Here is a 27,399-nt window from a genome sequence, read left to right on the forward strand (position 1 = left end):
TATTAAAAATACATGTATATATATATTCATGTTCTTATTCAATTTTTTTATTTTTTATTTTTAAAATATACCGTCACAAAATAAATTTTAATTTGGCCAATTGATAATGATGAAATGGAAGTTAAAGAGTCAAAATCGTTGTAAAAAAGTAGAGGAATTAAAATCTATATTTTTTAATAAAAAATATTTATTTAATCTTTGCTATAAATATGTTTTATTATATAATTTTTTCTTTTTGAATTAATCACCATGTCTGATTTAATGATCAATTAATTTAAATCAGGTAAAGCAGAGGTAATGACGATCTTCCTAACTCAATTTGTTCTATTTACAAACATCAGAGTTTGAACCTTACTTAAAAAATCTAGTGTATTAGATCAACTGATTTTGATTGTTTTATTATATAATTAATTGGTTAACATATATATCTTTTTCATATATATTATGTGATGTTTTTATTATTAAATGCAAAAAATTATGTGGAGGACTTATTGACACGTGAAAACATAAAGTTTCATCATCATGTGTCGTATATGCATTTGTTTTTATATGAATCTTTCTTTACTAAAATCAACCATTTTACACATTTGAGTTTTAATTGTTTTATACATTTTAAAAATATGTAATAAAATTAAGTTTTACTTTATCTATTCAAATATTTGTGTGACAATTTTATTTTATATAAGATTAAAGTAAAACTAATTAATTGTATAAATAAACTTGATTTTATTGAGCAATTATTGATAAAAATTATGGGAATTAACTATGAAATTCTATTTGTAAAAGAAAATGTGTAAAATAAATTATCTAGTGTATTTTTTTTCAATAAAAAAAGTTATACAAAAAACTTAAAACAAAATTTTTACAAGGAATTTTAATTAATTTTTTTTATGTAAACATATTAAGAAATTAATGAAACATTTAAAAAAATAAATTCTTAAAAAGAAACGTTTTTTATTCTAAGTTATTTTATATGATTCAAATATTTTTTAATTGGTTAAAACTTATTTTTAAAGTTTTTTATTCTAAGGTTATGATCGATCTTTTAGATATTTAGTAGTTATTCAGAGTACTTATTAGAGAGATATCTTTAACCTAATATCTTCTTGCAATATGAATTCCTCTATTATTAAAAATATGAATTTCTATAGCAATTAGCAGTTGATTTTATGTGTTCAAGGACGGACACAAGATTTTAGGTTAGGGGATGAAATTTTAAAACGTTAAAGGAGCGGACACATAAAAAATGCACATTTGTTGATACAAAGAGTTTTAACTTTATCACAATTTACATTCAAGTTTACACTTTATGTGTCAAGATAACATTGTGTGTATTCAAGATAGCATTATGTGTATTCAAACTCTGCTATACACCTTCACAAGTTTACCTGTGGACCATGAAGGAACCAATAAAAATGCTTAATTATAAGAAATAACTGTCATATTGCATGCAATGCTTGTTATGATTATGCTTATAATGTTATTTGAAATATTTGCATGATGTTTTGACTTAATATTTTGATAATTTAATTATTTTATAATTGTAATAATTTCCAATTTAAATGATCTAACGTGGGATTTTGTTTTTCATGCACAGATTTGAGTTATATAATAGCAATTGATCGAAGAGCAACACATAAAGAAATGAGTCATATTTTGCTCAAAGTCAAGCACGATGACACTTGCCATTGTTGGATTGTAGTTGTTAAGCTTACTGGCCGTTTTCAAGTTTGGAGTGATAATAGTATTCATGAATTATACATGTTTAGACTAAACTACATGCTTTATTTTGTGATATGCCATAATGAAAAATTGTTTTACATGTGCAAATACGTGCATAAAGTGTGCTCCAATTATTGAGTTCATGATTAGGAACAAACTAGGCATGTTTTTAGCTAAACTAAGGTTTCCAAAGTTGTTAATTTTTGTTGGTGTTGTGATATTGATATCACACATTTATGAGTTGATTTTTTAAAACTTTGAAAACAGATTTGATATCTATACTATTGGTTAAGTATGGATAACTAAATGATGGTGTTGATTTTAGAGATCAATAACCGATATCCATTTACTTTATGATTTTTTTTTTAAATATCGACACTCAAAATTGTATTAATTTTATTTTTGGTATCGATACTAAATTAAGAGTACTGAAACATTAGGTACTGTATCGATACCCTTGACAGAAATTTTAAAATTTAATGATAAGAACTTTGAAAAAGGGCTAATTGTTTAAGTTCTTATAAAATTTTAATCGGTTTTCAAAACTTATGATTTGGGTTTAAATTATTCCCGATACTATTTTAATATGCAAATATGACATCTTCAATCTTGTCGATTGTACGATATTAGAACAACCTTGGAAGATTCAAAACTCCAAATTTAGGAAAGAAACTTGCAACAACGTAGTTGCTAAAAAGTCACCTCTCTAGATGAACTTTGAATCAAAGATTTAGCTTACAAATTTCCTTTTATTTTTTCTCGTAGATTTTAAAAGTTTACATTATTGTCTTTTAAATAAATAAATATAATTTTTAAAAATTTCGATAAAAAATATTTATCCTCAAAATCTATTATTCAAACCAACCCATAGATTTTTTTTTACTAAAAATGTTCATGATTTTCACGTTGATTCTAAGGGTCTGTTTGTTTGTCTGCAATTGATTTTCTGGAAATTGAATTATGGAAAATAAATTACTGGAATTTGAATTCTGGAAAATGAATTACATTTCTGGAAAACGTTTTCCGGAAAATGTTTTCCGTAAAATAAATTACATTTTTCTGAAAAACATCTGGAAAACGTTTTACGATGTTTTGAAGATATTGGTTAACATTTTTTCACTAGTTGATGAGTTTTTTTTAAATTATTTATTACAAATATTAACTAAAATAAATAATATTATTTATCATAAAACTTAATATTATTTTTTAAAATATTAAAATAAATTCTTTATTATTAAATGTTAATTTTATAATTTTATCAATAAAAATATTAATATTGGTTTATTTTATTGAAATAAAAATATTATAAATTATATTAATTATTTATTAAAGTAGTAATGTTATATTATATTTTAAAAATATTAATAGTATATTTTAAATATCTTTATTAAAATATTATTAGATTATTTATTAATATTAAATATATAATAATTATTCATTATTAAAAATTAATAATATTATTTCTAAGAAATTAATAAATAATATAAATTTTATTAATAATTTATATATTATAAAATAAAAATATATATTATATTATTAGAAATATTAATAAATACATTTTAAATATTTATAATTAATATATGATTAAAATGATATTAAAATATTTATTAATATTAAATTCATAAAATAAAATTATTTTGAATATTTATTTTTTTAAAGTTAAAAGTTCATAAAATGACTTAGAAAAATCAGACTGTAAGTTATTTTTCAGAAAACACAAAGAAAATTCTGTTGACAAGGAAAATGTTTTACATTGACAACTATTTTTCCTCCAACCAAAACACTGAAAAATATTTTTTTAAAAACGAATTACAGAAACAAACACATGATTTCGGAGAAAATCAATTCCGTAATTGATTTTTTTCCCGAACAAACATATCCTAATTTCAAAATAGAAAAAAAAAAGGAGACAAGTGGCGAAATAAAGATAGGTCATAGGTGTATAAGCAAACAAATAGCAATTATTTGAGAAATGATGGATATATATAATTTTCAAACAAAATCATTACAGGACAAATGTAAATACTTGAAGAGACAAGAGAAGTTGGATTGTTAGTTTCCCACAACCAATAGCGAAAAGATAAATAAATATTGTCGAGAACCCGAGGTGATCTGTCGCAGCTTCAAAGTTCCACGTATGAGATCCACAATGACACGTTACTAAAACAGTTTATCGGTGTACCAACTTATTAGTATTACATCTTTGTTAGATTGAGAGAAAAAATTAGCTGACCCTATTTTCATATGTAATGGGATAAACAGAGGTAGGATAGTAGGTTGTCCTAACGTCAAGTTGAAAACAACTTTCGTGGGAGACCTTCAACATTATGAATTGTTCACCGTGGGACTCAATCCCACGACCACAAGGTTAAGAGCTTTGCGCTCTACCAACTGAGATGAACAGGCAATTCTGTTAGATTTAAAGAAAAATAACTTATATAACGTGTTTCTCATAAATATATCAAATTATTATTATAACTATTTTAAATTATTTTAAATCAAGAAAATTGATATAAAAGGATGCACATTAAAAATCAAATAATATATATACTCAATTGGGTGTTTAGTTGATCTCCCTCATCATTTGCGTATCAATCTTGTTTTTTTCCTGATCGTAAACAATATTTTATCATATAAATATTTACTTGCTAATAGTTATTCTTTCAAATTTGTATACATGGTTAAAATTCCTATATTTCAAGTTATTAAAATTATAATTTAAATAATTGTTTATAATTAAACAATAATATATATTTAATACATATTTATCATCTTATGGAAGATTAGTAATTTATAAAGCAAAATTATGGGTGAGCATACCATATTACTGACGTTAATGATTAAAATAAAAATATTTTTAAATTATGACGGTCAAAATATAAATGTTCTAAAATTATATTTAATTTTTTTACTTACTTTAGTGATGAACTAAATTAATTATTTTTATCATAAAAATAATTTTTTAGATAATTGAGTTTAGGGTCAATGAAAAAAACTATTTTGATATATTATATTTATTAAAAATTATTATTATCATCTTTAGAAAATAAAAAATAAATTTATGAATATTTGAAATGTTTTTCCCCACCACGTGAAAAACTTTGATTGTCAACTTCTAGCGTCACTTCTCCAAATGAAGTTTTGCCAAAGGAGGTCGGTCCCAAGGATACGTGGTGATCTGCCTCAGTCTTCTAGCTAAAATTAAACTGCGATGGCTGCCTGCTGCATGCTCAACCATTCTTCACACACCAGTAACTTTCTTTTCTTTGCTTATAAATACCCTTGCTCTTATGTGACCTTACAACACTTAGAACCTCCTCCAAAAAAGGGTTTTTGAGCTTTTCTATTCTCTCTCTCTCTCTTTTCAATCGTATTTTTGCAACCAAAATGGCTGGAATCGTTGTGGTTTTTGATTTTGACAAAACCATCATTGACTGTGATAGTGATAATTGGGTTATTGATGAACTGGGTTTTACCGACTTGTTCAACAAGCTTCTCCCTACCATGCCTTGGAATTCTGTCATGGTATAAAATCTGTCATATTTTCTATTTGAATAATAAATATTAAACCCAATGTCTAAAATACATTTACGTTTTTGGTGGCATAAAATTATAGGACACGATAATGAAAGAGATCCATGCACAAGGAAAAACCATTGATGACATTGTTGAGGTTCTGAAACGAACTCCTATACATCCTAGGATCGTCCCGGCTGTTAAATCAGCTCATGCCTTAGGGTATGATTCTCTTCTTCCTTCTTACACCAAACTAGTTGTCTGTAAAGTAACTCATCCTTTTTTCTTTTTCTTTTTTTCAGGTGTGAACTGAGGATCGTAAGTGACGCAAACATGTTCTTCATCGAGACAATCCTGCAGCATCTTGCACTGAAGGAATATTTCTCTGAGATCACCTCAAATCCAGGCTTTGTTAATGAAGAAGGGAGGCTGAGGATCTTCCCTTACCATGATTTCGCCAAGTGTTCCCATGGCTGCAGCCTCAATCTTTGCCCCCCGAATATGTGCAAGGTATCATATCTTTAATTGAAGTTTGGTCTATAGTTTATTATTTAATAATAATAATAATAATCCAACTAGCTTGGAGTTGTCATATATTTATTTATTTATTTTAAACTTGTTTTTCCCCAACTTTCTTTTCTGCTCTTAGCGTTGACGAGGGTCACAAATTTCTAAAATATAATATGATGCTATTAAATTTAATCTTTGGGTTGTGCTTTGCTTTGTAACAGGGTGTGATTATGGAAAGGATTCAAGCTTCCTTAGAGGGCAAGAAAAAGATCATATATCTTGGAGATGGTATTGGCGATTTTTGCCCGACCCTAAAGCTTGGAAAGAGTGACTATATGATGCCAAGGAAGAATTTCCCAGTTTGGGATTTAATTTGCAGGAACCCTATGCTCATCGAGGCTGAGATTCACGAATGGAGTGATGGCGAAGATCTCGAGCGAATACTTTTGCAGCTAATCAACATGGTTTCTGTCGATCCTCGATTCATCTCTGTGGACTGCAAACTGCAAACCTTTTCGGCATCCAACCTTACTTTGCCCAAGCCCCTGCCTGTTCGTCAGTAGAAGTGATGTTTTAGGTCTTGTTTCCCTCTAATTGAAGCATGGTTGAAATAATTGTAGAGTTATTATCCTAGTTGGTTGAGTCTTAATTATAGAGGTCATAATTCAAGTAAGTTTAAATTTGAACGTACAATAGTCTTGATTAGAAGTTCAATGGTTATATATATTACTTTCGGTTGTTGAGTTGATCTAGCGTGATAATATATTAGATCATTTGAATAAAATATATTAAGTTGGGACAACTGTTCTTAGAATATATCTTTATCGTATCTAATTAAATTAATCGATTAATGAATCCAATATAAGTTATATTAAAAAACAAATTATTTTAAATTAAATTTATTGTTTTACCGAAAGAGATGTAAAGTATGTTGTATTGTATGTATTAAGGGGGTTTGGTTCAAAGATTGTGGGATTTCCATGGGATGAGAATCCCACATTCCCATGTTTGGTTAGCCGGAAATCTCATTCCCGGTAATGTTTTATTATCAATAGTAGATTTTTTGGGGTATATTATCGGGAATGTCATTACTTCCTTTCCCTTAGGTATTGTAACATTACCGGCGTTTTGGACTAAAATGCCCTTAAATTTTTATTTTTTTTCAAAAATATCCTTCTTCTGTCATTGATTAATAAAAATTCTACGAAGGTTAAATTACAAATTTATCCTTAAATTATTTTAGATTTACAAAAAAATCTATAATTAAAATTTTATATGAAGTTCAGGGATTAAATTTTTTTTATCCTTTCATTAAACCTTTTTTATATTTTTAATTTTTTTTAAAAAAATTATATAAATATTATGAATTTAATTTTTTAAAGAAAATATATAAATATTTTACAATTTGTAATATTATACAAATATATAATAAGGATAATTTGGTCAAATATACATTATAATAATCTTTTATTCCTTTAACAAAATACGATAATCTTACATTCCTGCTAAACCAACCAAACACAAAATACAACATTCACCGTAATTCTATTTCCTGATAATCTTTTATTCCAACTGGTAATCTTACATTCGTTGAATCAAACAAACCCTAAAACGTATGTGGCCGTCATAAGTCAATGTGGACCAAAGTTTTAAGACAAAAAAAACCAGTACCTAATAGTTGTCCCACCACCATGCCGTGCAGGTTTTGGATTAGAGATCATCTTTTGAAATTTGCTATTATTATCATCACTTCTGGGTTTAGTCTTATTGGTACTATTAGTAAACATAATCATCTTTAAGAGATAACATCCAACAAATTTATTATTAGAATCTCCCTATCCTTTTCTTACCATATTTTTGGAGATTGATGGCACTTATCAGCTTCAGTTTTTGTTCATGCTGGTCTCCACATATGATAATTAATTTTTTTTCTTTTATGGAGAAACAACAAAAACTATCAAGGCAAAAATAAAAATTTAAGTGTTGTTTGATGAATTAAAAAGATTATATTTTTACCGACAACCAATTAGTCTAGTGGGATGAAGACTATCATACGTCAGTGATTCGAATCCTAGTGCTTGCGAATGGAGCAAATTGGGTTTGGAGGGTCACCAACACATCTGCAGTAACCGATATGAATTAGTCGATCAATATTAGTGGTTATAAAAAAATTATATTTTAAATATATGGTTTTATAAGTTTTGAATTGATATTATAAATTTGTTTGATATATTAATAAAAATTAAGTATTGAATATAGATATTATATTTAATATTAATTTTGTATAATTATTCACTTCATAATTTTAAAATTATTAATACAATGCTTTATATTATTAAGGATGAATTTATATAAAGCTATCACTTGTTTAGAAAATAAGAAATAATTTCCCGAGAGGTAAGTAATTATCTTACCACTCGTCTTATTTAATTTTTTTTAAAATAGTATTAAATATAATTATCAATTATTTAAATGTTCTATTAGAAAACTATATTAATGTTAAAAACAACTTAATATAATAAAAAGTATCATGCTATGTTTGATAAGAATTAATTTATTCCACGTATTAAGAGACAAACCGAGGGTATGTGTAATGGCGGATATAAAAATTTAAATCTTTTATTTTTTTAACATATTAAATTAAATTTTTACTCATGTTAATAAACACGTAACTTCACTTAACATCAATGTATAAATTCGCATAATTGTGTTGAATATAATATTCATAAAAGTGTACAGCTTGATTAGTTTAAATTACCTACCCAGAGGTCCCCACTAAAGTTCATGAGATAAAAAGACTATTGACCAGACACCCACCGCATTACTTGTATAGAAGTTCATCCAGGGTTATAAATTACTCAAGTTCTCGAATATTATTGTGTTTGATTCGATTTAAAAAATATAAAGTTAAGTTTGATTTATTTAAAAACTCATTAGTTTAAAATTGTTTAGCTCCACTAGAATTCAAAAATTCAAAAATTAAAATTCAACTCGAATCGAAAGTTCGTGAGCTTAAAAATTTTAAGCTCGACTCAAAATCAAAATTTGAAGTTTGATATGAGCTCGAAAAAACTTGTACTCGAAATATTTCAGATTTAACTCAATTAAAGCTCAAACTCAAGGTGAACCTAAACATTAAGTGCATAAAAAAATTTATATTGTATTTAAAAAAACAACAAAATATAAATGTTAATATTATTAATATTTTAATTTAAAAAGTATTAAAATTTAATATACAATTTTCTCGAGTTGCTCTTGAGTTTTAAATAACTAGTTTCAGCTCGTTAAGAATTTGAATTGAGTCTATTTGATTCAAGAGTTGATCAAACTTTGACATAATCAATCTCGAATAGCTTATGATTTGATTCATCTCATTTACAATCTAAATAGGGATGGGCATGGGTCGGATCGGGTCAAATTTTCCGTCAATATGATCCAACCCGAAAATTATACATCCTCTACCTGAACCCAACGCAATATGAAATAATATATTTATTTAAATAATTTTATTTTTATTCAATAAAATAGGGATTTAATTGAAAAAAATAATATATGGAGGGGCATTATTGCAACTATCCCTAAATATAAAGGTAAAATTATATATTTTTCTCGAGTAGGGTATTTTTCATCCTAAATCCGAACCCGATATGACCTGAACATAATTTCTAAAAAAATTCGATCCGACCCGATCCAAACTCAATTTTTTTTAAAAAAAACTAACCCGATCGTGTCGGGTCGGAATCCGTTAGATTCGAGTCGCATACCCACCCTTAGTCCTAAGTTCATCATCGGCGTCAAAGACCGGACTGAATTATATATTTAGAGAAATATAAGATTTATCTTAAGAGACATAAATTTAAGAAATTATATTAAAATTAAGAAAAAGAATGAAATTATAAATTTTAAAATATGTGAAATTAAATTATTAATAAGAAATATTTAAATTATAAACAAAATTGAAAGTTCTAAAAAGTGTGACGCACTCCCAAGCCCCTTATTATTCCGTTCGTGTTTTGATATGTGTAATATTTTACAGCTTTTAAAGTCGTATTAATACATCTATGTACTTTGTAATTAAAATTCAGAAGTCTAAATTTTATCAACCAGAATTAAGTACAAAAATAAAATATTTTGAGTTTGTATTTTACCTATTTGTTAAGGTTGAAATCAATGAATCATAAATTACATTGAAAAATAGTGCAAAACAAATATCCATATGTATTTACGGACATAACGCTACTTCCAGATCTACCGATGATTTGGAATTGTTTTCCTCTTTGTTGGAATATAAATTACAGTGGTTCTAGAAATTGTTTTACATGGAGCAAGACCTTTCATATTTATTACACTTTAAGTCATAAGAGTCGAATAAATTAAGGATACTTAATTTCTTACTATATATTTCATAAAAAGCTAATGCTTAACGCAAAATAAGTGTTCTTAGAATTAATTTTAGGTATGTAAAATTGTTTCGTTAAAAGTTAGGTGCCTAATGTTTCTAACGTTATATTTTTAGATGCATTTCATTAAATTTAATAGTTAAGTGACACGTGTCATACTTATAAAATTTAAATTTTTATTTTAAAATAAAAATATAATTTATTTATTAAAAAACATATTTTTTTCTTAAATCTAAAATAACCCAAAACTATAAAAACCCTAATTCAAATCCCTTCACTCATTATGCTCGGTCGTTGTCGATGTTGTCTTGGTCGTCGTCCTTTGTCGACGACCACTTCATTTAATTGGATTCCAACGTATGATGTGGGGAATCGTCATTTGAATTGTTGGAATCACCGCTCATAATCAAAATCAATAAGTCGTTGCAATCGCCCATTTTTTTTGTTGCGATCATCGCTTGAATGCGGGGTTCGATCATTGAGTGTTCGTGTGGTTGGATGCTGTCTAGATTTCGATCAATTGGCGACAGTTGTGACGGCCGGTAGTGGTGAGGGGATTGGAATAGGGTTTCTTGAGTTTTTAGGGGTTTTATAATTTTAGAAAAAAATTATTTTTTAAATAATAATTTGAATATATTTTTTAAATAATAAATTGAAGTTTTTTAAAATAAAAAATTGAAATTTTATATGTCTGATATATATCAAATAACAATTAAATTTAATAACAGTTACGGTCTAGACTCTTAAAACTATATAAACACTTATTTTTAACGAAAAATTCTTTAAACACCTAAAATTAAGTTTTTAGATCATTTAAACACCTAAAATTCTTTAAACACCTAAAATTAAGTTTTTTAACGAAAAATTCTTTAAACACCTGAATTAGCTCAATTTAAATTGGATGCCGGGCCTGAGCAAAGAAAATGTCCAATGACATTTAGTCTGAACCCGGGCTACATGTAACTATAACACACCTACAATTTTGAAATAAATTTATTAAATCAATAAATTATAATAGTATTATTTTAATTAAGTTATTTTTAAAATATATATTTTTAATAATTTTAATTTATTCTGATATAATAATAATCTATACTTGCAGTTAAAAAACAATCCCCTGATTGGTGTCCTTTTGACACATGCCCAAGGCTTTTACTCTTTTTGTCCCTTCAAATACTCAAGTCATTCATCACTCTTCCATTCTGGCTGTTTGAGCTCCCACAACTAAACAATTAAAATCTTAAAAAAATCTATTAAGTTTTTTAATATAATTCATTATTTGATCTTAAATTATGCATATTTAAAAAAATTATTTGATTTAAAAGAAATTTAAATTTATATATTCATATTTATCATCTAAAATATCTATAATAATAATTTACTATACTAATGAGGACTACGTAATATAAAATATTTAAATAAGTACCTTTCTAGTTAATGTGAAGGGGCGAAGGAGGAGAAAAATTATAGAGATTAGAGATAATAATAATACGTATGCATAATTATGAGTGATGTCATTTGACAATTATCTATGCGAATACAATATCTTTCAAAATATGGCCCATACTGAATTTGAATGAACTGTTTTTTATTAATATAAATATTAAAACCTTAAAAAATAAAAAATATGTTATTATTAAAGTATGATAACGACATGCTTGACACATGGGTCAAATCTACACCTTGAATTTTTAAGTTAAATTATTAAATAAAAATAAAGCATCATAAAATATATAAAAGTGAAATGTATAAAATTGGTCAATTCAGAAGGGGTCCATTGCTCCATGCATGTGATTTTTTTAGAGAAAAAAATGAAGAGAATATTTTAAAATATTATTTAAAGAAAAATATTTTTAGGTTCTACCAAAAATAAAATTCTTATATTTTTATAGAAAACTAAAAATTATAGAGTGATGATTTTTTGAAATATATATTATATTTTTTAAATTTTTAAGAGAACATTTATATATAACTTTTGAAAATCTTATAAACTTTTATTTTATTTATGATTTTTAAGCTATCTATTTTTTGAAATATTTTATTTTTATATTTTTAAAATTAAAATTAAAATTAAAAGAATATCATATTTATAATAAAATACATAATTTATCATATAAAATATTACATAAAGATTTAAATTTCATCATTTAAATCAAACGACATCAGTGATAAAAGAAATAGTTGTTATCTTTAGAGATCTATGGTTTAAGTATAATATTTACATGAATATTTGAATGTTTTTAATTAAAAATCTTTCGAACAAATACTATATGGTAATATTATGAACTTAAGAGTGAGTTTGCTTAGATAGAAAATAAGAATTCAATTAAAAAATGAAATATCTTTTTCATAGTGAACCATAATAAAGTTGAAAAGGCTAGCAGCCACACGAAGTAAAATGCATGAACCACACCGACTGAAAATGGCAAAATATGTAGAATAATGTGTTGAATTTTTTTTTTGCTCAGATGATGCAGTCGAAGGATTATTTGCCCATTTGGAGTGAATATTACAGTTTTTCATAGGTCGCCATGTCTTCCAAACGACCTATGTTGGTCGCCATGTGCTCTGAACAACGATTACCTAAATTTCTCTAAGTAACAAATATTACCTACATCGGTAATTAGGCTTTCACGCGATTACCTAAATTTCCCTAAGTAACAACGATTACCTACATCGGTAATTAGGTTTTTTAACTACGCTGAAATGGAGGTCGTCATGTATGTCGGGCGACCTTATAGGTCGTCATGTGATCCCGGCGACCAAACTGGTGAGATGCCTAATTACCGATATAGGTAATGAAGCAGCTCACCACAGCTCGCAGAGACGGCATGGCGACCTCCTTGGTCGCCAGGAGCGCCTGACGATATATGTTCGAACTGTAGATTTCACCTTATCTCAGTAAATAATTTCAGTTAGACCTTATTTTAACAAATAATTTTTTTCAAAACTCTATAGCAACAAATCAGCCGACTGAAAATACCCAGAATAATATTCTACACGGATTATGGCCATACACGTCCTCAATGGTGACCTAATGAACTAGTTTCCGTACGAATATTCGTTTATTCCTCCTCGTTTTAGGTTTCCCAACTTTTTATTTATTCTAATATAAACCTTAAAATCGATCCAACAAAATTGAGCAACGAAAGTCATCAAATTCAACGCATAGTATTGCTCGAACGAAAATGAAATTATAAGCCATTCTAACAGATAAACCTTGCAAGATGGGTTAAAAATGGGGATTCTTGTTTACCATAAGAATACATTCCTGTTTGGCGTAAAAAATATCCATTGTTTATTACTGTCGCAAAGTCATTTTTTACCCATTAATGTTCTTCATATGCTGGCGTAAAAAATGTGAAGCTCTTGTTCCAACTCTGTTGTTTTGCAACTTGTTTGGTTCTCATTTAGAAACAAAGATGGTTGGAATTGTTGTGTTTTTTTTTATTTTGACTGGACCATTATTGATTGTGATAATTGGATTTGTTGAGCCAGCTTCCGCTGCCATGTCCTTAAATTGTTTTTTTAAAATATAGAGTGATGTAATATAATATTTATTCAGAATTATTTTAATAATTGATAATATACGTACACCTTATAAATATAATTATTTAAATTTTAAATCTCATGAAAAACAACAATTATTTTAACTAATAAAACTATTCAATAAATTCAGAATTGAGTTATTAAATATGATATTTTCGTAATAAAAAGACTGTAATATTCATGCATATAAAAAAAACAGATAGGTGTATAAGCAGACAAACACCAAATATTTGAGAAATAATGGATACATATATAAGTTTCAAACAGAATCATTAAAGGACAAACGTAAATGGTCCACAACTTGAAGGGACAAGAGAAGTTGGGTTGTTAGTTTGTTACAGCCAATAGCCAAAAACAAAAAACGAAAATTGTCGAGAATGGGAGGTTAGGTGTTGCAACTACAAACTTCCACGTATGAGATTCGTAATGACACGTAACTAACAATTAAGTGGTATACCAACAGAAGGAAAAATAAAAGTCATGAGACATTAAAGGAAAATAAATGGGAGACAGAGATTGTCCTTTCATTTACTAATTTTATATTAAAAGAAAAGGGGGATAATGATGTTAAGCCTGCAGCAGCCAGCCATGGCCTATTAATCATAGCTAAAACAATATATAACGAAAGGCAGTGTAGATGCTCATTTTACTTGGATTTTATTCGAGTTTCGTTTGAGTTTATATATATATATATATATATATAATTAGTTATTTATATGTTATATTATTATTAATTATATGGGTTAACTATTATATTTAGTTATACACGTGTTTATATATATATGGTTATATTTTGTTCTAGGTATATATAGGTATTGTGCATTTACATACTATTGATTATATATTATACTTGATACGTAGTTATATATTATATTATAAATACCTTAGCATTGATATGTATGCATGTTTTATATTATATATACATATATATTATATTATGTTGAGTATATTTATAAATAATATTATATATAAATAATATTTATTAAATGTTCTTTGTTTTTATTATAGGCCAAAAGCAATTACAAGGCTAAATGCCCAAATACAAGATGACTCAATGGTGAAAGCCCTAAACCCATTAGGTTTTCTGTTGAAAGTCTCAACGCCGCACAATGGAAGCCGTCGGATTTGGGCCTTTCATCTAACGATTCAGATCAAGTAATACAAAATTTAGGGTTTTCTAAACCCTAAGGAGATCCATACGCAGCCGTTTCTCAACCGTTGGATATGCTTGGGTGATATTCATTATCCTTTTTGGTTTAAAAGGCGAGCTTCAGTTGTATATTTGGAGGGAATTTTTTTTCATTCTTTATCGTTATAGTTTTTGTTTTATGCAAAAGGAAATATAAAAAGAAATTGTACTGTTAGCAGATAATTCTGCTTGTTCTTGTTATTTTCCTGCACTTCCAGTCCAAGAACTGATCTCCATTTTATTTAATTTTAACAAAATTTTCGGGATTTTGAACTAGGTTTGTTGCTTGAAAAGTGTGCTGTTTTGTCTTCTATTTACAGCTTCAAATCTGATGCTTTTTGTTAGCTGTGAACAATTCAAGTGTCAAATCCTTCTACAGGAAAGGTGTTATGAACTGAAAGTTCAATAAACCGTGAGACGGAAAATTCGTTTATGTTCGTAAATGAACGAACATGAATAAGATTTTGTTTTCGTTTAATTAAATGAACGAATACGAACAAAGTGCTCATTCGTTCATTACGTTCGTGAACGTTGGATTATATTCGTTCATTTATGTTTATTTATATTCGTTCATTTATGTTAATTTATGTTCGAACAGATGACAAATTAAATATGTTACGAAAATTATTGAAATTGTTTGGATTTCAAGAAGATTGTTTTATTGAACAAATTAACTTTAAGACTTTATTATGTTCATATAACTTATTTAAAATCTATGTATGTTTTTGTCGTATTCGAATAAATTAGCTCTAAAGTTGCATGTTATATTAACTTTAAAATCTTGTTGTTTCTTTTTTTTTTTTACATTTATTTGTTGTGTTTGAATAAGTTTTTTTTTGTGTTGTGTTGTTCGTTTATTTCGTTCGTTTGTGTTCGTTTACGTTCATTTATGTTTGTTTATCATTTAATGAACGAACATAAGTAAACTATATTCCTTAAGAACGAATATGAACAAAAAAAATTGTTCGTTTATGTTCGTTTATTTATTAAATTAACTAACATAGATATACCTCTGTTCGTGTGCATTCGGTTCGTTTAGATGACTACTTACAACGCATGTGATTTGATCTTCTTTGTGTGGAAGCCTGCACAGGAGAATCAATGTGCTAAAAATTTATGTTTATGTGAAGAACTGAAAGAAGAAAGGGGTGGAAACTGATGCTCGGATCAAGAAATAAACAGCTTATTTTTTCTTGTTTTGAAGCTGTTACTTTCACTGGGTTGACATCGTGATTTGAACCCCATTCAGAAAAGAGAGGGAAAGCAGATTCTTTTGTATTGATTCCCTTTTTGGGGGTTGCTGTCGTTTTGAAGTTTCATGCCAAACAGTAGTTTGATTCCCAGCCCGTGCTTAATTTAAGCGAAAAAGGACTATAACTTTATTGTTTTAGTGACAGAAAGGGCGGCTAGATCTTCATCAACTTTGGAATCACCAGTGGAATATACATACTTGGAGGCCTTTGAAAAGTTGAAAATTTTTAGAGAGCGAGCGAGTTTGTGAGTTCACTTGAATCAGTGAAAAGGGTGTTGTCATAGATGCCGGTTTCTCTCTGTTTCTCAGCAGATTATCTGGAATGGAATAGTAGTTAGCCATGTTGGTGGCAGTGGCACATGTCCTTCAATCCAATATGGTAGGGGCAGATCAATAATGCAATTTTTTTGTTGTTTGTTCCTTTTAAGACGTGTTTTGGGCCTCTACGATGGTAGTTGTTATTAAGATAGTATTTTAAGAGTTGAATCTGTCGATTGAAACGATATTAGTCAAGAACAGAAGGGAAAAACTGGGTTGGATATGGCCAAGAAAGTTGTGGTTGCTGTTAAAGCATCCAAAGAAATTCCCAAGACTTCTCTGGTGTGGGCATTGTCTCATGTTGTTCAACCCGGAGATTGCATTACGTTGCTTGTTGTTTCTTCACATTGTTCAGGCGTTTCTTTTTTCTTGTTTTGCGTTATTGCTTTTGCATATCTACCTGGAAATTTTTTCTGTATAATAGTTTATATTAGTTTAGACTTTAGAGTCATAGTTAAATGCCACAATTCTACAGGTAGGAAATGGCCTTTTCCAAGATTTTCTGGTGACTGCGCCAGCAGTAGCCGCAAGTCCCAAACAGGATCAAGTTCGGAGCAAAATTCTGGTATCGGTGATTCCTTCTCCCAAATGATCCTCCGGCTCCACGATGTTTATGATCCCAACAAGGTAAATACCTGGCTCTGAGTGCTTGATTATGTTATTGTTTTTATGAAAATGCCATTGCCTGCTAATGCTTCGATTCTGAATTTCACTGCACGTACTAATGTCAATATAAAAATGTTTCTGGAACACCATGTGGAGCTGTAGCTGCAGAAGCTAAGCAAGCTCAAGCTAGTTGGGTTGTATTGGACAAGTAACATCGTGTTTGCAGTGTTTCTTCTTCCTTTCTTTTCATTTGTGTTCTATCCAAAAAGGTATATGCACATGCTTGCAGTATCCTCATTTTCTTTAATTTTTTTCAGGCAGCTCAAACACGAGGAAAAGCGCTGCATGGAGGAGTTGCAATATAACATAGTGATTATGAAGCGTTCTCAGGCAAAAGTGCTGCGCTTAAATTTGGTTGGGGCATCTGAGAAGGAAGCTGAAGCTTGTCAATTAAATCCCGAGACAGATGAAATATCTGAAAAGCATCCTAAAAACAAAAATGCATCATCACCATGTGGAGCTGTAGCTGCAGAAGCTAAGCAAGCTCAAGCTAGTTGGGTTGTATTGGACAAGTAACATCGTGTTTGCATTGTTTCTTCTTCCTTTCTTTTCCTTTTGTGTTCTATCCAAAAAGGTATATGCACATGCTTGCAGTATCCTCATTTTCTTTAATTTTTTTCAGGCAGCTCAAACACGAGGAAAAGCGCTGAATGGAGGAGTTGCAATGCAACATAGTGATTATGAAGCGTTCTCAGGCAAAAGTGCTGCGCTTAAATTTGGTTGGGGCATCTGAGAAGGAAGCTGAAGCTTGTCAATTAAATCCCGAGACAGATGAAATATCTGAAAAGCATCCTAAAAACAAAAAAATGCATCATCCGAATCTATTGGAGATATACGGTCAGTTGTCACTCCAATTAGCAGTCCAGAGCTTGGGACGTCATTCACTGCTACTGAAGCAGGAACTTCTTCAGTGTCTAGCTCTGATCCAGGTATTTCACCTTTCTGCACCTCAGAAAGTAATACAGACTCGAAGAAAGAGGAATCACTAGTCATCAAGGAAAACCAGGACCTTGATGAATCTATTTCAGACCAGAGAGTGAAAATTTATCATTGTCTTCAGTGAGTTTAAGCATGGATAACCGAATATCTTACTTCTCATCATCAGTCCTCGCTATACCTCGAACAACCTTCTGGTCGAGCTAATGTCAGGGCTCAAGCTTCAACAACAAAAGCCTTACTTGAGAAATTTTCGAAACTTGATAGAGAAGCTGGAATTGGGATGTCAAGCTTTAGGAGTGATATTGAATTTAGTGGAAGTGTGAGAGAAGCGGTTGCATTATCCAGAAATTCCCCTCCTGGTCCTCGTCCATTGTGTTCAATATGTCAGCATAAGGCACCTGGATTTGGAAAACCACCAAGGTGGTTTACCCATGCTGAACTGGAGCTTGCAACTGATGGATTTTCCCAAGCTAATTTCTTGGCTGAGGGTGGGTTTGGATCCGCTTATAGAGGAGTACTCCCAGATGGACAGGCAATTGCAGTCAAGCAACACAAATTGGCTAGTTCTCAAGGAGATCATGATTTTTGCTCGGAAATTGAAGTCCTCAGCTGTGATCAGCACAGAAACGTTGTTATGCTGATTGGATTCTGCATTGAGGATAGACCGCGGCTGTTGGTTTATGAATACATATGCAATGGATCTTTAGATTCTCATCTATAAGGTATTTCACTAGTCTTTTGCTCATCATCCTATGCTTGTACTAATCTTTGGTGTGCACCTTTGGTTGATATAGTCATCATTTATGGGCCCTTAAAGACTTTGCTATAAGCCTATGAAACAGAAGCTTGTTATCTTTCCTTTTTGACAATGTGATTTCCGAACTGTTCGGATTTGATGATTGGACTGGAAAAAGGTGTCCCCGTCAACCCTGATTTCCCCCTATCACGGATGGTAAGGGGCAAGAAGTGCAAGAAAATCATAGATAGTGAACTTAGTTGCGGCTGTTATTGCGGATTTTACATGATCACACTCAAGTTTTTAGATAAAAGTATTTATTTTCTTGACGTGCTTATTTCTATCTAGAAACCATAGCTTTGAATGTATCACAAATTTGATGTGTTTCAGGGCATCATCATGAACCGTTAGAATGGTCTGCGCGGCAAAAAATTGCTACACCTTCATGAAGAATTCAGAGTTGGCTGCATTGTTCATCGTGATATGCGGCCAAACAACATTCTCATTACCCATGATTTTGAACCTTTAGTATGAGAACATTTGGTAGAATTCTTTCCTTTCTTTGGTGCTAGTAAAACACTATAAATGCACCAAAAGAGACTATGAAAAAGAATGCGTTTTGGTGATAAAATTTTAAGAGGGTTTTGGTGCATTGACATTAAACTTCTGATATATCTTATTAGTTAGGTGTGAGATTTGTTTTGCCAGGTTGGTGATTTTGGCCTTGTAAGATGGCTGCCTGACGGTGACGCTGGAGTGGAAACAAGAGTGTTCGGAACATGACAACTTTGTTTTTCACAGTTTACCTTAACATATGCAATTAATGAAATTAGTGATGGTTTACGGTGTGGCATAGGTATCTGGCACCAGAATATGCTGAAACTGGCCAAATTACCGAAAAAGCTGATGTTTATTCCCTTGGAGTGGTGTTAGTTGAACTCTTTACCGGACAAAAAGCCATGGACCTTAATAGGCCAAAAGGCCAGCAATGTTTAACTGAACGGGTATAGTTTTAAACTCTAATTCTACATTTTTCTGCAAATCACTAGTTCGAGAGCTTATTCTCTTCTTCTGTGTAACTCTAAGAACAATTTATGAACATCTCGCTAACATCTGCCATATATATGAAGGACCAAAACAATTCTTTCTGGCCTTTTCAATGTGTTATCTAGGTTTGTGTGGATTTGGTAGTTCATTTTTGCTTATTTCTTATTATGTGTGTCTTGAACAGGCCCGTCCACTTCTGGAAGAATATGCTATAGATGAATTGGTGGACCCAAGATTGGAGGATCGCTACTCCGAACACGAGGTCTATCGCATGCTTCATGCCGCATCGTTATGCATAAGGCGGGATCCTCATTCTAGGCCTCGAATGTCACAGGTGATGAGAAACGTTGTAGAGAAGAGTTTAATTTGTTTTACCTTCAGTTTTTTATATTTTAAAGCCGCTAAGTTACAGAATATTTTCTGATCCATTAAATGTTCTTCTGGATCAGGTGCTCCGTATATTGGAAGGCGACATGCTTATGGACACGAATTATGCATCGACGGGTTTCGACATTGGCAAGCGCCGTGGCCAGATATTTGCAAAGCAACAGTATTACAGTGGATCCCTGGCAAATGAGGTGTTAGAAGATTTCAGTGGGAAGCTCTCGCATGACGGGCTAAGGTAGGGAACCAGGAGGACTTCATGTGCAGCAGATCATTTGTAAAAAGATCATTTTCCGGGGTTCCTTACTCTCATGGTACGTGTATCTATATATATATCATTTTATATAGTAGTAGTAGTATTGAAAGCAATGTGTAGTAGGGTTTTTGTAATTCTTTTAGGAAATGCTGATTTTCAAAGCTACGGTGAAAATCTTACATGCTTTCAAATTAAATCATTGAGGCAGAGTTGAGAAATATGGTTGTTTTGTTCCTTCTCCCTTTCACATGTGTGTTGCATTGATGGGAGGACAGTTATTCTGAGTCTTAATCCATCGCCGATCATTGGTGGGGCTGCATGGGTGCAATCATTCACAGAAAATGCTCACAGCTACAAACTATATTGCCTTTCTTTTTTGCAAACACTATGATGACCAGCTTGATGCCTAATTAAGCATTGGATTCTCTTGTTTGTGAATCTCCTTATAATTTGGGATCAATACTATTCCCCATTTTGTTTACTTTTATAGATTACAAAAACATATTTGGACTTTGTCAAAAAAGCTCCCCCCACACGTGTGCACTGTAGCCTTCATTATTTATGTTCGGTTTAAATGCGTACTGTTGGATAAAGCTTTAAAAACTTTTATTTATGGCTTAGCCAAAAGCAGATGTTGAGGTTAACGTGGAGGAAGAGTCAGTCTACTCCCTCCTTTCCACCCAAACCGGCATCCTCTTCTTCATTCTTACTGTTGGAAAGTTGACTATTGTGTCTTCTTCCGCCACCCATCTGCACATTTTTAATCAAATTAACATTATTATGAATAATAACCCGTCACGGATTAAACTAAAGTTAGAATGATTAAATTATTCTGTAATATTATAAATTAATGAGAAAACACAATAATAATATAAAATAGTAAAACATTAAGGGTGATAAAACCAAGATCATGCGTTAAATTATTCAATTTTTCCTATGAAAAGGCCCACCCTAGCTAGTGAAAATACTCTAAACTAATTAAGGTGTTCTGTTATAGCTTGTATAGCATCATTCTTGTAGTATGAGCTGGTCTTTGATACATGGGCATTAATATAATCAATAATGTCATCTAAGACTAAAATTAATACCACCAACTTTATGTGTTCAATGCGTTTTTGACCTAAAAAGTATGAAAAATTCCAATTGGAAGACTATATTATTATACCTGAAATTAGTGACAAAATGGTGTAGGAAAATGGAAGCTTCAAGCCTGGCCAAGTCAAGTCCAGGGCACAACCTTTGTCCACCACCAAATGGAGTGAAGTTGTAGCTGCTGATCGTGTGCTTCTCCTGTGCATGATGATGAGCCCCCAAATGTCTATTATTTTCATGCTTAAAAAGAGAAGAAGAAATTAATTATTACATGGTGTGTCTCTTACTTGCCATCTCCATGGATTAAACTGGTAAGGACAATCATAGTGATTTTCACTGAGATGAATCGATCTAAAATAAGCAAAAAAGCACCATCCTTTAGGTATAAGATGCCCTTTAATCTCAATGTCTTTCATGGCCTTTCTCATCACTCCTATTATCACGTTCCCCATCCTCAGAGTCTCTGTTATAACCTACTTGAAACAATATAATTAATCCAAATTAATCATCTATTAAAAAGCTGCATATAATTTCAATTTTATCGGTTGAATTACTTACACTTTGTGTGAAAAATAATGATAAGTAGTCACTCCAAATCAATGGCTCCCCGTTTTGAGCTTTGAGCCTTTTCAACTTCAAGTTCTCCTCCTAAGAAATGGTAATTGGTATTCATGTATGATAAATGGAGTTGATATTAATATAATCTAAAGTTTGGTCTTTGATAATTATCATAAAATGTTTCATACCGTCAATTGATGTAACGCAGCCGGACAATCCGAAAGGTATTTGATTGCAAGTGTCATTAAAACAGGAACTGAATCTTCACCGGGAATCATCATATCGATCATGTTACCGGCTATTAGATCATCTGTTAATTGTTCACTAACGTCCTTGAGCAAAACATCAACAACATCTCGTGGAACCATTGAACTCGTGCTTGAATTCTTTCTAGATTGGATGATTCTGTGTACAATCTTAACCATTCTCTTCTTTGCCTGAAATTGACAAGTTTTCAACGGTTTTGCCTCTTTTAAGATACACCAGTCCCCACCATAAGAGTTTTTTTATATAAAAAGTGAATCTGAACATGCAACTTGCCTGCAAAGATCGATAAAGTCGAGTTCCAGGTACTTTTACAGGTAAAGACATAAGGCCTGAGATAAATTCTTGGAACTGTTTTTTGAGAACTTCCATTTCTTCACCTGGGTTCAAGCTAATCAATGCCTTCACTAGTACTTGAAAAGCAATCTGGAAACAGAAAATAAAAAAAGGTATTTTCATTTTTAACTTTTCAAAAGGATCGGCTATATGTAAAAAAAAAAAAACCACAATCATTATGAAGCAACCAGACAAAATGATTCATGCAAAATTATTGTAAACCCCACGATCTCAACTGCGTTGCTTTCACCTTCCAGCAGAAGCATATATTTAATTTTAAACTTAAGTAGAGGCCAGAGAGAAACAAAATATTCAAACTTCAATGAAAGAATCCAATACTTATTGATTCATAGAACTCTGGGTGACATTCAACAAGTTGAGGATTAGAATGTTTGAGCGCACGTGCTCTGGTTTTGACTGTGTCTGCTACTGCTTATGAAATTAAGAAGAGATATGGGATATTTTGTTTTATGCTTTGTCTGTGTGCAGGAACTCTTATCAAGAAAAAAATGTTATCCTAAACAACTTTGCAAGGAAAACAAATGGCAAAGAACAAACTTCAATGGAAAAGGAATATTTCTGCTTAATAATTTCACTCAATGAGAGGAATTAAAAGGCACTAACAGTTTTGGTTTCATCTTGTATGAAAATAGGCTGATCATCTCCCCATTTATCCATTGCTTGTTGGACATAAGTTTGCATGTCTCGAGTGATCTGATCTTTGAGATGTGGAGACTTGAAGAATGATCCTATAAGACCATGGATTTTCCTTTGTAAGCTCCCATTGATCAGAAGAATGGAGGATTTCCCCATCAACTCGGTTAATGATTTCGGATAAAACGGCACTAAAGCCTTGGCATCACTTTGTAGAACGAACCGATTGACTTCTGAATCTGTTGAAACTATAGTTGGGGTCCCGAATATGTGTGATTTGAACACGTTGCCATACCTGCAATAAACCCATATCAGTAATAATAAAAGTTGACCAATATCTTCATAGTGAATGGAAACAAAAACCCTAATCTGTTTAGCATGATATTCCACGAAAACAATAAGGTAAGGACGAGAGATATGTTTACATGCGGCGACGACGGTCCATGAAGCTCTCGGGGCGGTCTGAGTAAGCACAAGAAATGAAGTCGATGGTTTCCCCGACAAAAGGCCACCCGAGGGTTCCTAGAGGAAGCTGGCATAAGGTTTTCGATGAAGGTATCCATCTTAGAGTACTGCTCAACTTGCTTTTGCTTTTGCCATTGAGAAATATGATGCAAAACACAAGTGTTGTCACCAACACCAGAATCCACATTAATGAACTCATCATCTCCATGATTGATGATTCTTTCTTTCTTTCTTTTTCTCCTCCCTTACTTTCCTTCCCGCACGCACGCTTGCCCTCTCTCTCTCTCTTAAATACCATTAATCATAATGAAAACCTCTTTAAAACCTGTCTTTTTTTTTCCTTTTTATGTTTCGATGAAATATGATATTGAAGTGCCCGCGTGTAGACGAGAAGAAGAAAAAAAGCAAAAGAAAGCGAGTGAATGAGAAACAGCATTGGAGGTATGAATCCGAGGAATTAATATTTAAACTAATGGGAGATGATGATGAAAACAGCATGGATATAATGGATATAATTCCAATAACAAATATTATACGGTTCGGATTAGATGGATTCGGGTTTATAATCATTTTAAGATGCACTTAATACTTTGGTTTTAGAGATGAGCTTCCAATGTTTGATGCTTTGTTAAAGTAGCTAAAAACATACTGTTGGCAATAAACATAGGGTTAAAGTGATTAACTATTCGAGTTAAAAAGGTAAACTTTTCTTCATAAAGTAAACTTGACTTTTAAATGCTTAGGTATATAATTGAAGTATAATCATATAGTTTCTTTACGACATGGACCATTTGGGCCTTCTATTTTTCATCTTTATAATTAGGTTCTTAATTTTTTAAATTTTATTTTTCACCTTTATAATTGGGGTCATAATATTATTCAATAATTTTTATCTTTATAATTGGGGATAATCAATCTAACTTTTATCTTTATAATTGAAGTCTCTAATTTTTTCTAATCCCTTTTTTACCTTTATAATTGAGGCACCTAATTTTGTAGCCTCACTTTTAACTTTAATTAGGCTTTTAAGTTTTTTCAATCTCACTTTCTACATTTCAATTGAGGCCTCTAAGTTTTTCAATCTCAATTTCTACATTATAATTGAGGCCCCTAATTTTTTTAAACTCACTTTTTTAACTTTATAATTGAGGCCCTTAAGTTTTTTAATCTCACTTTCTAACTTACTAATTGAGGCTCCTGTTTTTTTAATCTCAATTTCTACCTTTATAATTAAGGCCTCTAATTTTTTACAATTTCATAAAATTCTCAATTTCTCATATCTTTCTCCATTTCTCTCATTAATTCATTTAATTTTGAATTAAATCCAATTATTTTTGTCTCTCTTTTTTACAAATCTTATTTTTTTAATTTACCAAATATTCTTTAGTTCTTAGTCTTCTCCAATCTCAATCTAACGATAACATAATATGTTATTCTTTATTTTTTAATTTATTATTTATAATAAAACTCCATATCATAATTTATACCCACATTCGATTTTTTATTCTCTTAGTCATATTTAAGATGTGTTCTTAACAAGAAAATGAAATTAATATTAAAAAAATTAATAATTTTTCTACGATATTAAATTAATTGTTTAAGAGTATATTTCTTTATTCAGGGTCTACTTTTATTTTCACTCAGGGCCCCGAAGATATTCGAGACGGCTCTGGTTAAAAGGATTTATTTATATATTTATTACATATTGATTTAAATTTTATTTTATAATCAAACTATTTAGTGGTCTCAGTACTGAAAGGAAATGATGTTCTCTTTCAAGGTTCTGGGCTCAAGCAATTATGTATACGGGTGTGTGTTGTCAATAATTAAATAAAGATTATGAATAGATACTATTTTGTAATCAATATATACTATTCAAAAAATTAATTCATAATTAAATTAAATTTTATATATTTTTAGAATAATTATTAATATTTGATTTATTAATTGACTGATTCATATTCGGTAATGTAGAGACCCATTATGAGGGTTACCATTTCAATCCATTTTACTTCATACAATGTCAGAAATTAAACTCTTAACCTTGTTGAATGTCGTATCCTATGAGACTAATTGGTTGTGGTATGATTTAACCATACTTCTACTGATTAAATATTAAAAATTACTTAATAATTAAATTTTATTAAGTAAAACTCTTGGAAGGTATAAAAAATTAAAATTTTTAGGGACAATTATTTAAAAAAATATATAATCATGTTTTTATTTATTTGAGTCTTTGTCGCATATATAAATTCTATAGGAATATTGAGAGAACATTTTAGAATGACTAAATTTGATTTATATATAATATTTTGAGATGTATAAAATTCTAACTATTTAGATTTGTGTTAACGTTATATTTATAGTGAAATATTATTTACTTTATCCGTAGAAATAGATAAAATTTATTATATGAATATTCTATCATGTTTGATATATTTTATGTTGATTCTATGTTATTTACTTTTTCATTTTAAAAATTTTAAACAGTGAATTAATTTTATAAAAAAATAGTATAATATCTAGAAACAGAGGAGTTTGATATTTCCGCAAGATTAATATTTACGCTCAATGACGCTCAAGTAATTGCTGGTATATTAATAAAAAATGTAGGGGGCATTATTATGGTTATTGTGCGTATGGTTTTAAATCGGACCGGTTAGCGAACCGGTCATGCTATCGATTTATTGGTTCAACCGGTTGAACTGGTCTGACCGGTCGAAAGAACCAGACGACGTCATAATTATTTAAAAAATTAAATAAAAATACCAAAAATATTTAATAAAAAATAATTTTTTATATCACAAGTCATATTCAAAGCAAGTCATAACATATATAAGTTAAAAACCATAAAATCAAGTGAAACAAAATGATTCAAATTAACTATAACATAATATTTAAGGTAAAACATATTAAATAATAAATATAATTATATAACTATAATTAAAAAATAAATTTGGGGTTAAAAAAATCATAACAAAATGATATTGTTTGGTTTAATTTTTTTTAAAAACAATCCCACATAGCTAAAAAACATAGAATAGAATCTCAAAAGTCTAAAGAGTAAAAATATGAGAACAAAACAATCCCACATTGCTAAGAAACATAGAAGAGCATCACAACTAACTTCTATAAATAATAGAGGTAATTTGGCATTTAAAATCATGGAGCCTTTTGGTGAGCATTGAGTGAATTATTCTTTCACTTCAATCAAGTTTGAATTTTAGGCTTCAATCGAGCTTCTAATTTTTTTTTTAGTTCAAGCCTTTTTTAGTTTAAGTTTCAATATTATATTTCGAGTTTGAGTTGAACTTGATAATTTTTAGCTTGTGAGTTTGAGTCGAGTTGAGCTTACTTTTAAAGTTTTCAAGTTCGAGTCGAGCTCAGCAATACTCGAGTTCGACTTGGCTCGTTTTAACAAACGACGTTGTTTGGTTTAATTTAAAAAAAAATTCCGGTTTTTACCCATTTTTTTCGATTTTCAGCCGATCCGATTCGAACGGTTCAACAGTTCTGGCTGGTTTTCAAAACAATGCATGTGAGATT

General features: G+C 30.1%; 3 protein-coding genes and 1 pseudogene across 3 annotated transcripts; 3 read left to right on the top strand and 1 right to left on the bottom strand.

Moving 5' to 3' along the window:
* Positions 1-5,085: 5,085 nt before the first annotated feature.
* LOC120190379 (inorganic pyrophosphatase 1-like) lies at positions 5,086-6,550 on the top strand. Its single transcript, XM_039193464.1, has 4 exons — positions 5,086-5,247; positions 5,339-5,460; positions 5,541-5,748; positions 5,970-6,550. Exons 1-4 carry the CDS (start codon positions 5,110-5,112, stop codon positions 6,309-6,311), a joined length of 810 nt encoding a protein of 269 aa, XP_039049395.1. The 5' UTR covers positions 5,086-5,109; the 3' UTR covers positions 6,312-6,550.
* A 10,098-nt stretch (positions 6,551-16,648) lies between these two features.
* Positions 16,649-17,114, top strand: LOC120190364. Its single transcript, XM_039193450.1, has 2 exons — positions 16,649-16,811; positions 16,932-17,114. Exons 1-2 carry the CDS (start codon positions 16,679-16,681, stop codon positions 17,099-17,101), a joined length of 303 nt encoding a protein of 100 aa, XP_039049381.1. The 5' UTR covers positions 16,649-16,678; the 3' UTR covers positions 17,102-17,114.
* A 73-nt stretch (positions 17,115-17,187) lies between these two features.
* On the top strand, positions 17,188-20,704 carry LOC120190365 (annotated as a pseudogene).
* Positions 20,705-21,008: 304 nt separating this feature from the next.
* LOC120190482 (3-epi-6-deoxocathasterone 23-monooxygenase CYP90D1-like) lies at positions 21,009-24,194 on the bottom strand. Its single transcript, XM_039193554.1, has 9 exons — positions 23,814-24,194; positions 23,359-23,683; positions 22,675-22,824; positions 22,323-22,571; positions 22,135-22,224; positions 21,864-22,049; positions 21,650-21,774; positions 21,145-21,234; positions 21,009-21,068 (listed from the first exon to the last, which is right to left on the bottom strand). The coding sequence occupies exons 1-8, from the start codon at positions 24,149-24,151 to the stop codon at positions 21,147-21,149; spliced, it is 1,551 nt and encodes a 516-aa protein (XP_039049485.1). The 5' UTR covers positions 24,152-24,194; the 3' UTR covers positions 21,009-21,068; positions 21,145-21,146.
* Positions 24,195-27,399: the final 3,205 nt, after the last annotated feature.

This window comes from Hibiscus syriacus, unplaced genomic scaffold (assembly GCF_006381635.1).
Source record: "Hibiscus syriacus cultivar Baekdansim isolate YM2019G1 unplaced genomic scaffold, ASM638163v2 tig00116962_pilon, whole genome shotgun sequence".
Classification (NCBI taxonomy): Eukaryota; Viridiplantae; Streptophyta; class Magnoliopsida; order Malvales; family Malvaceae; genus Hibiscus; species Hibiscus syriacus.

Bases quoted from the DNA above. Each gene is read 5' to 3' on its own strand.
- LOC120190379 (XM_039193464.1), top strand. From the start codon at position 5,110: ATGGCTGGAATCGTTGTGGTTTTTGATTTTGACAAAACCATCATTGAC. The intron at 5,461-5,540 runs GTATGATTCTCT...TCTTTTTTTCAG, and splicing joins AAATCAGCTCATGCCTTAGG to GTGTGAACTGAGGATCGTAA. The intron at 5,749-5,969 runs GTATCATATCTT...GCTTTGTAACAG, and splicing joins GCCCCCCGAATATGTGCAAG to GGTGTGATTATGGAAAGGAT.
- LOC120190364 (XM_039193450.1), top strand. From the start codon at position 16,679: ATGGCCAAGAAAGTTGTGGTTGCTGTTAAAGCATCCAAAGAAATTCCC. The intron at 16,812-16,931 runs GCGTTTCTTTTT...ACAATTCTACAG, and splicing joins TGTTTCTTCACATTGTTCAG to GTAGGAAATGGCCTTTTCCA.
- LOC120190482 (XM_039193554.1), bottom strand. From the start codon at position 24,151: ATGGTATTTAAGAGAGAGAGAGAGGGCAAGCGTGCGTGCGGGAAGGAA. The intron at 22,825-23,358 runs GTTAGTGCCTTT...TTCTGTTTCCAG, and splicing joins TACAAGATGAAACCAAAACT to ATTGCTTTTCAAGTACTAGT. The intron at 21,235-21,649 runs GTATAATAATAT...AAAAATGTGCAG, and splicing joins CATTTTGTCACTAATTTCAG to ATGGGTGGCGGAAGAAGACA.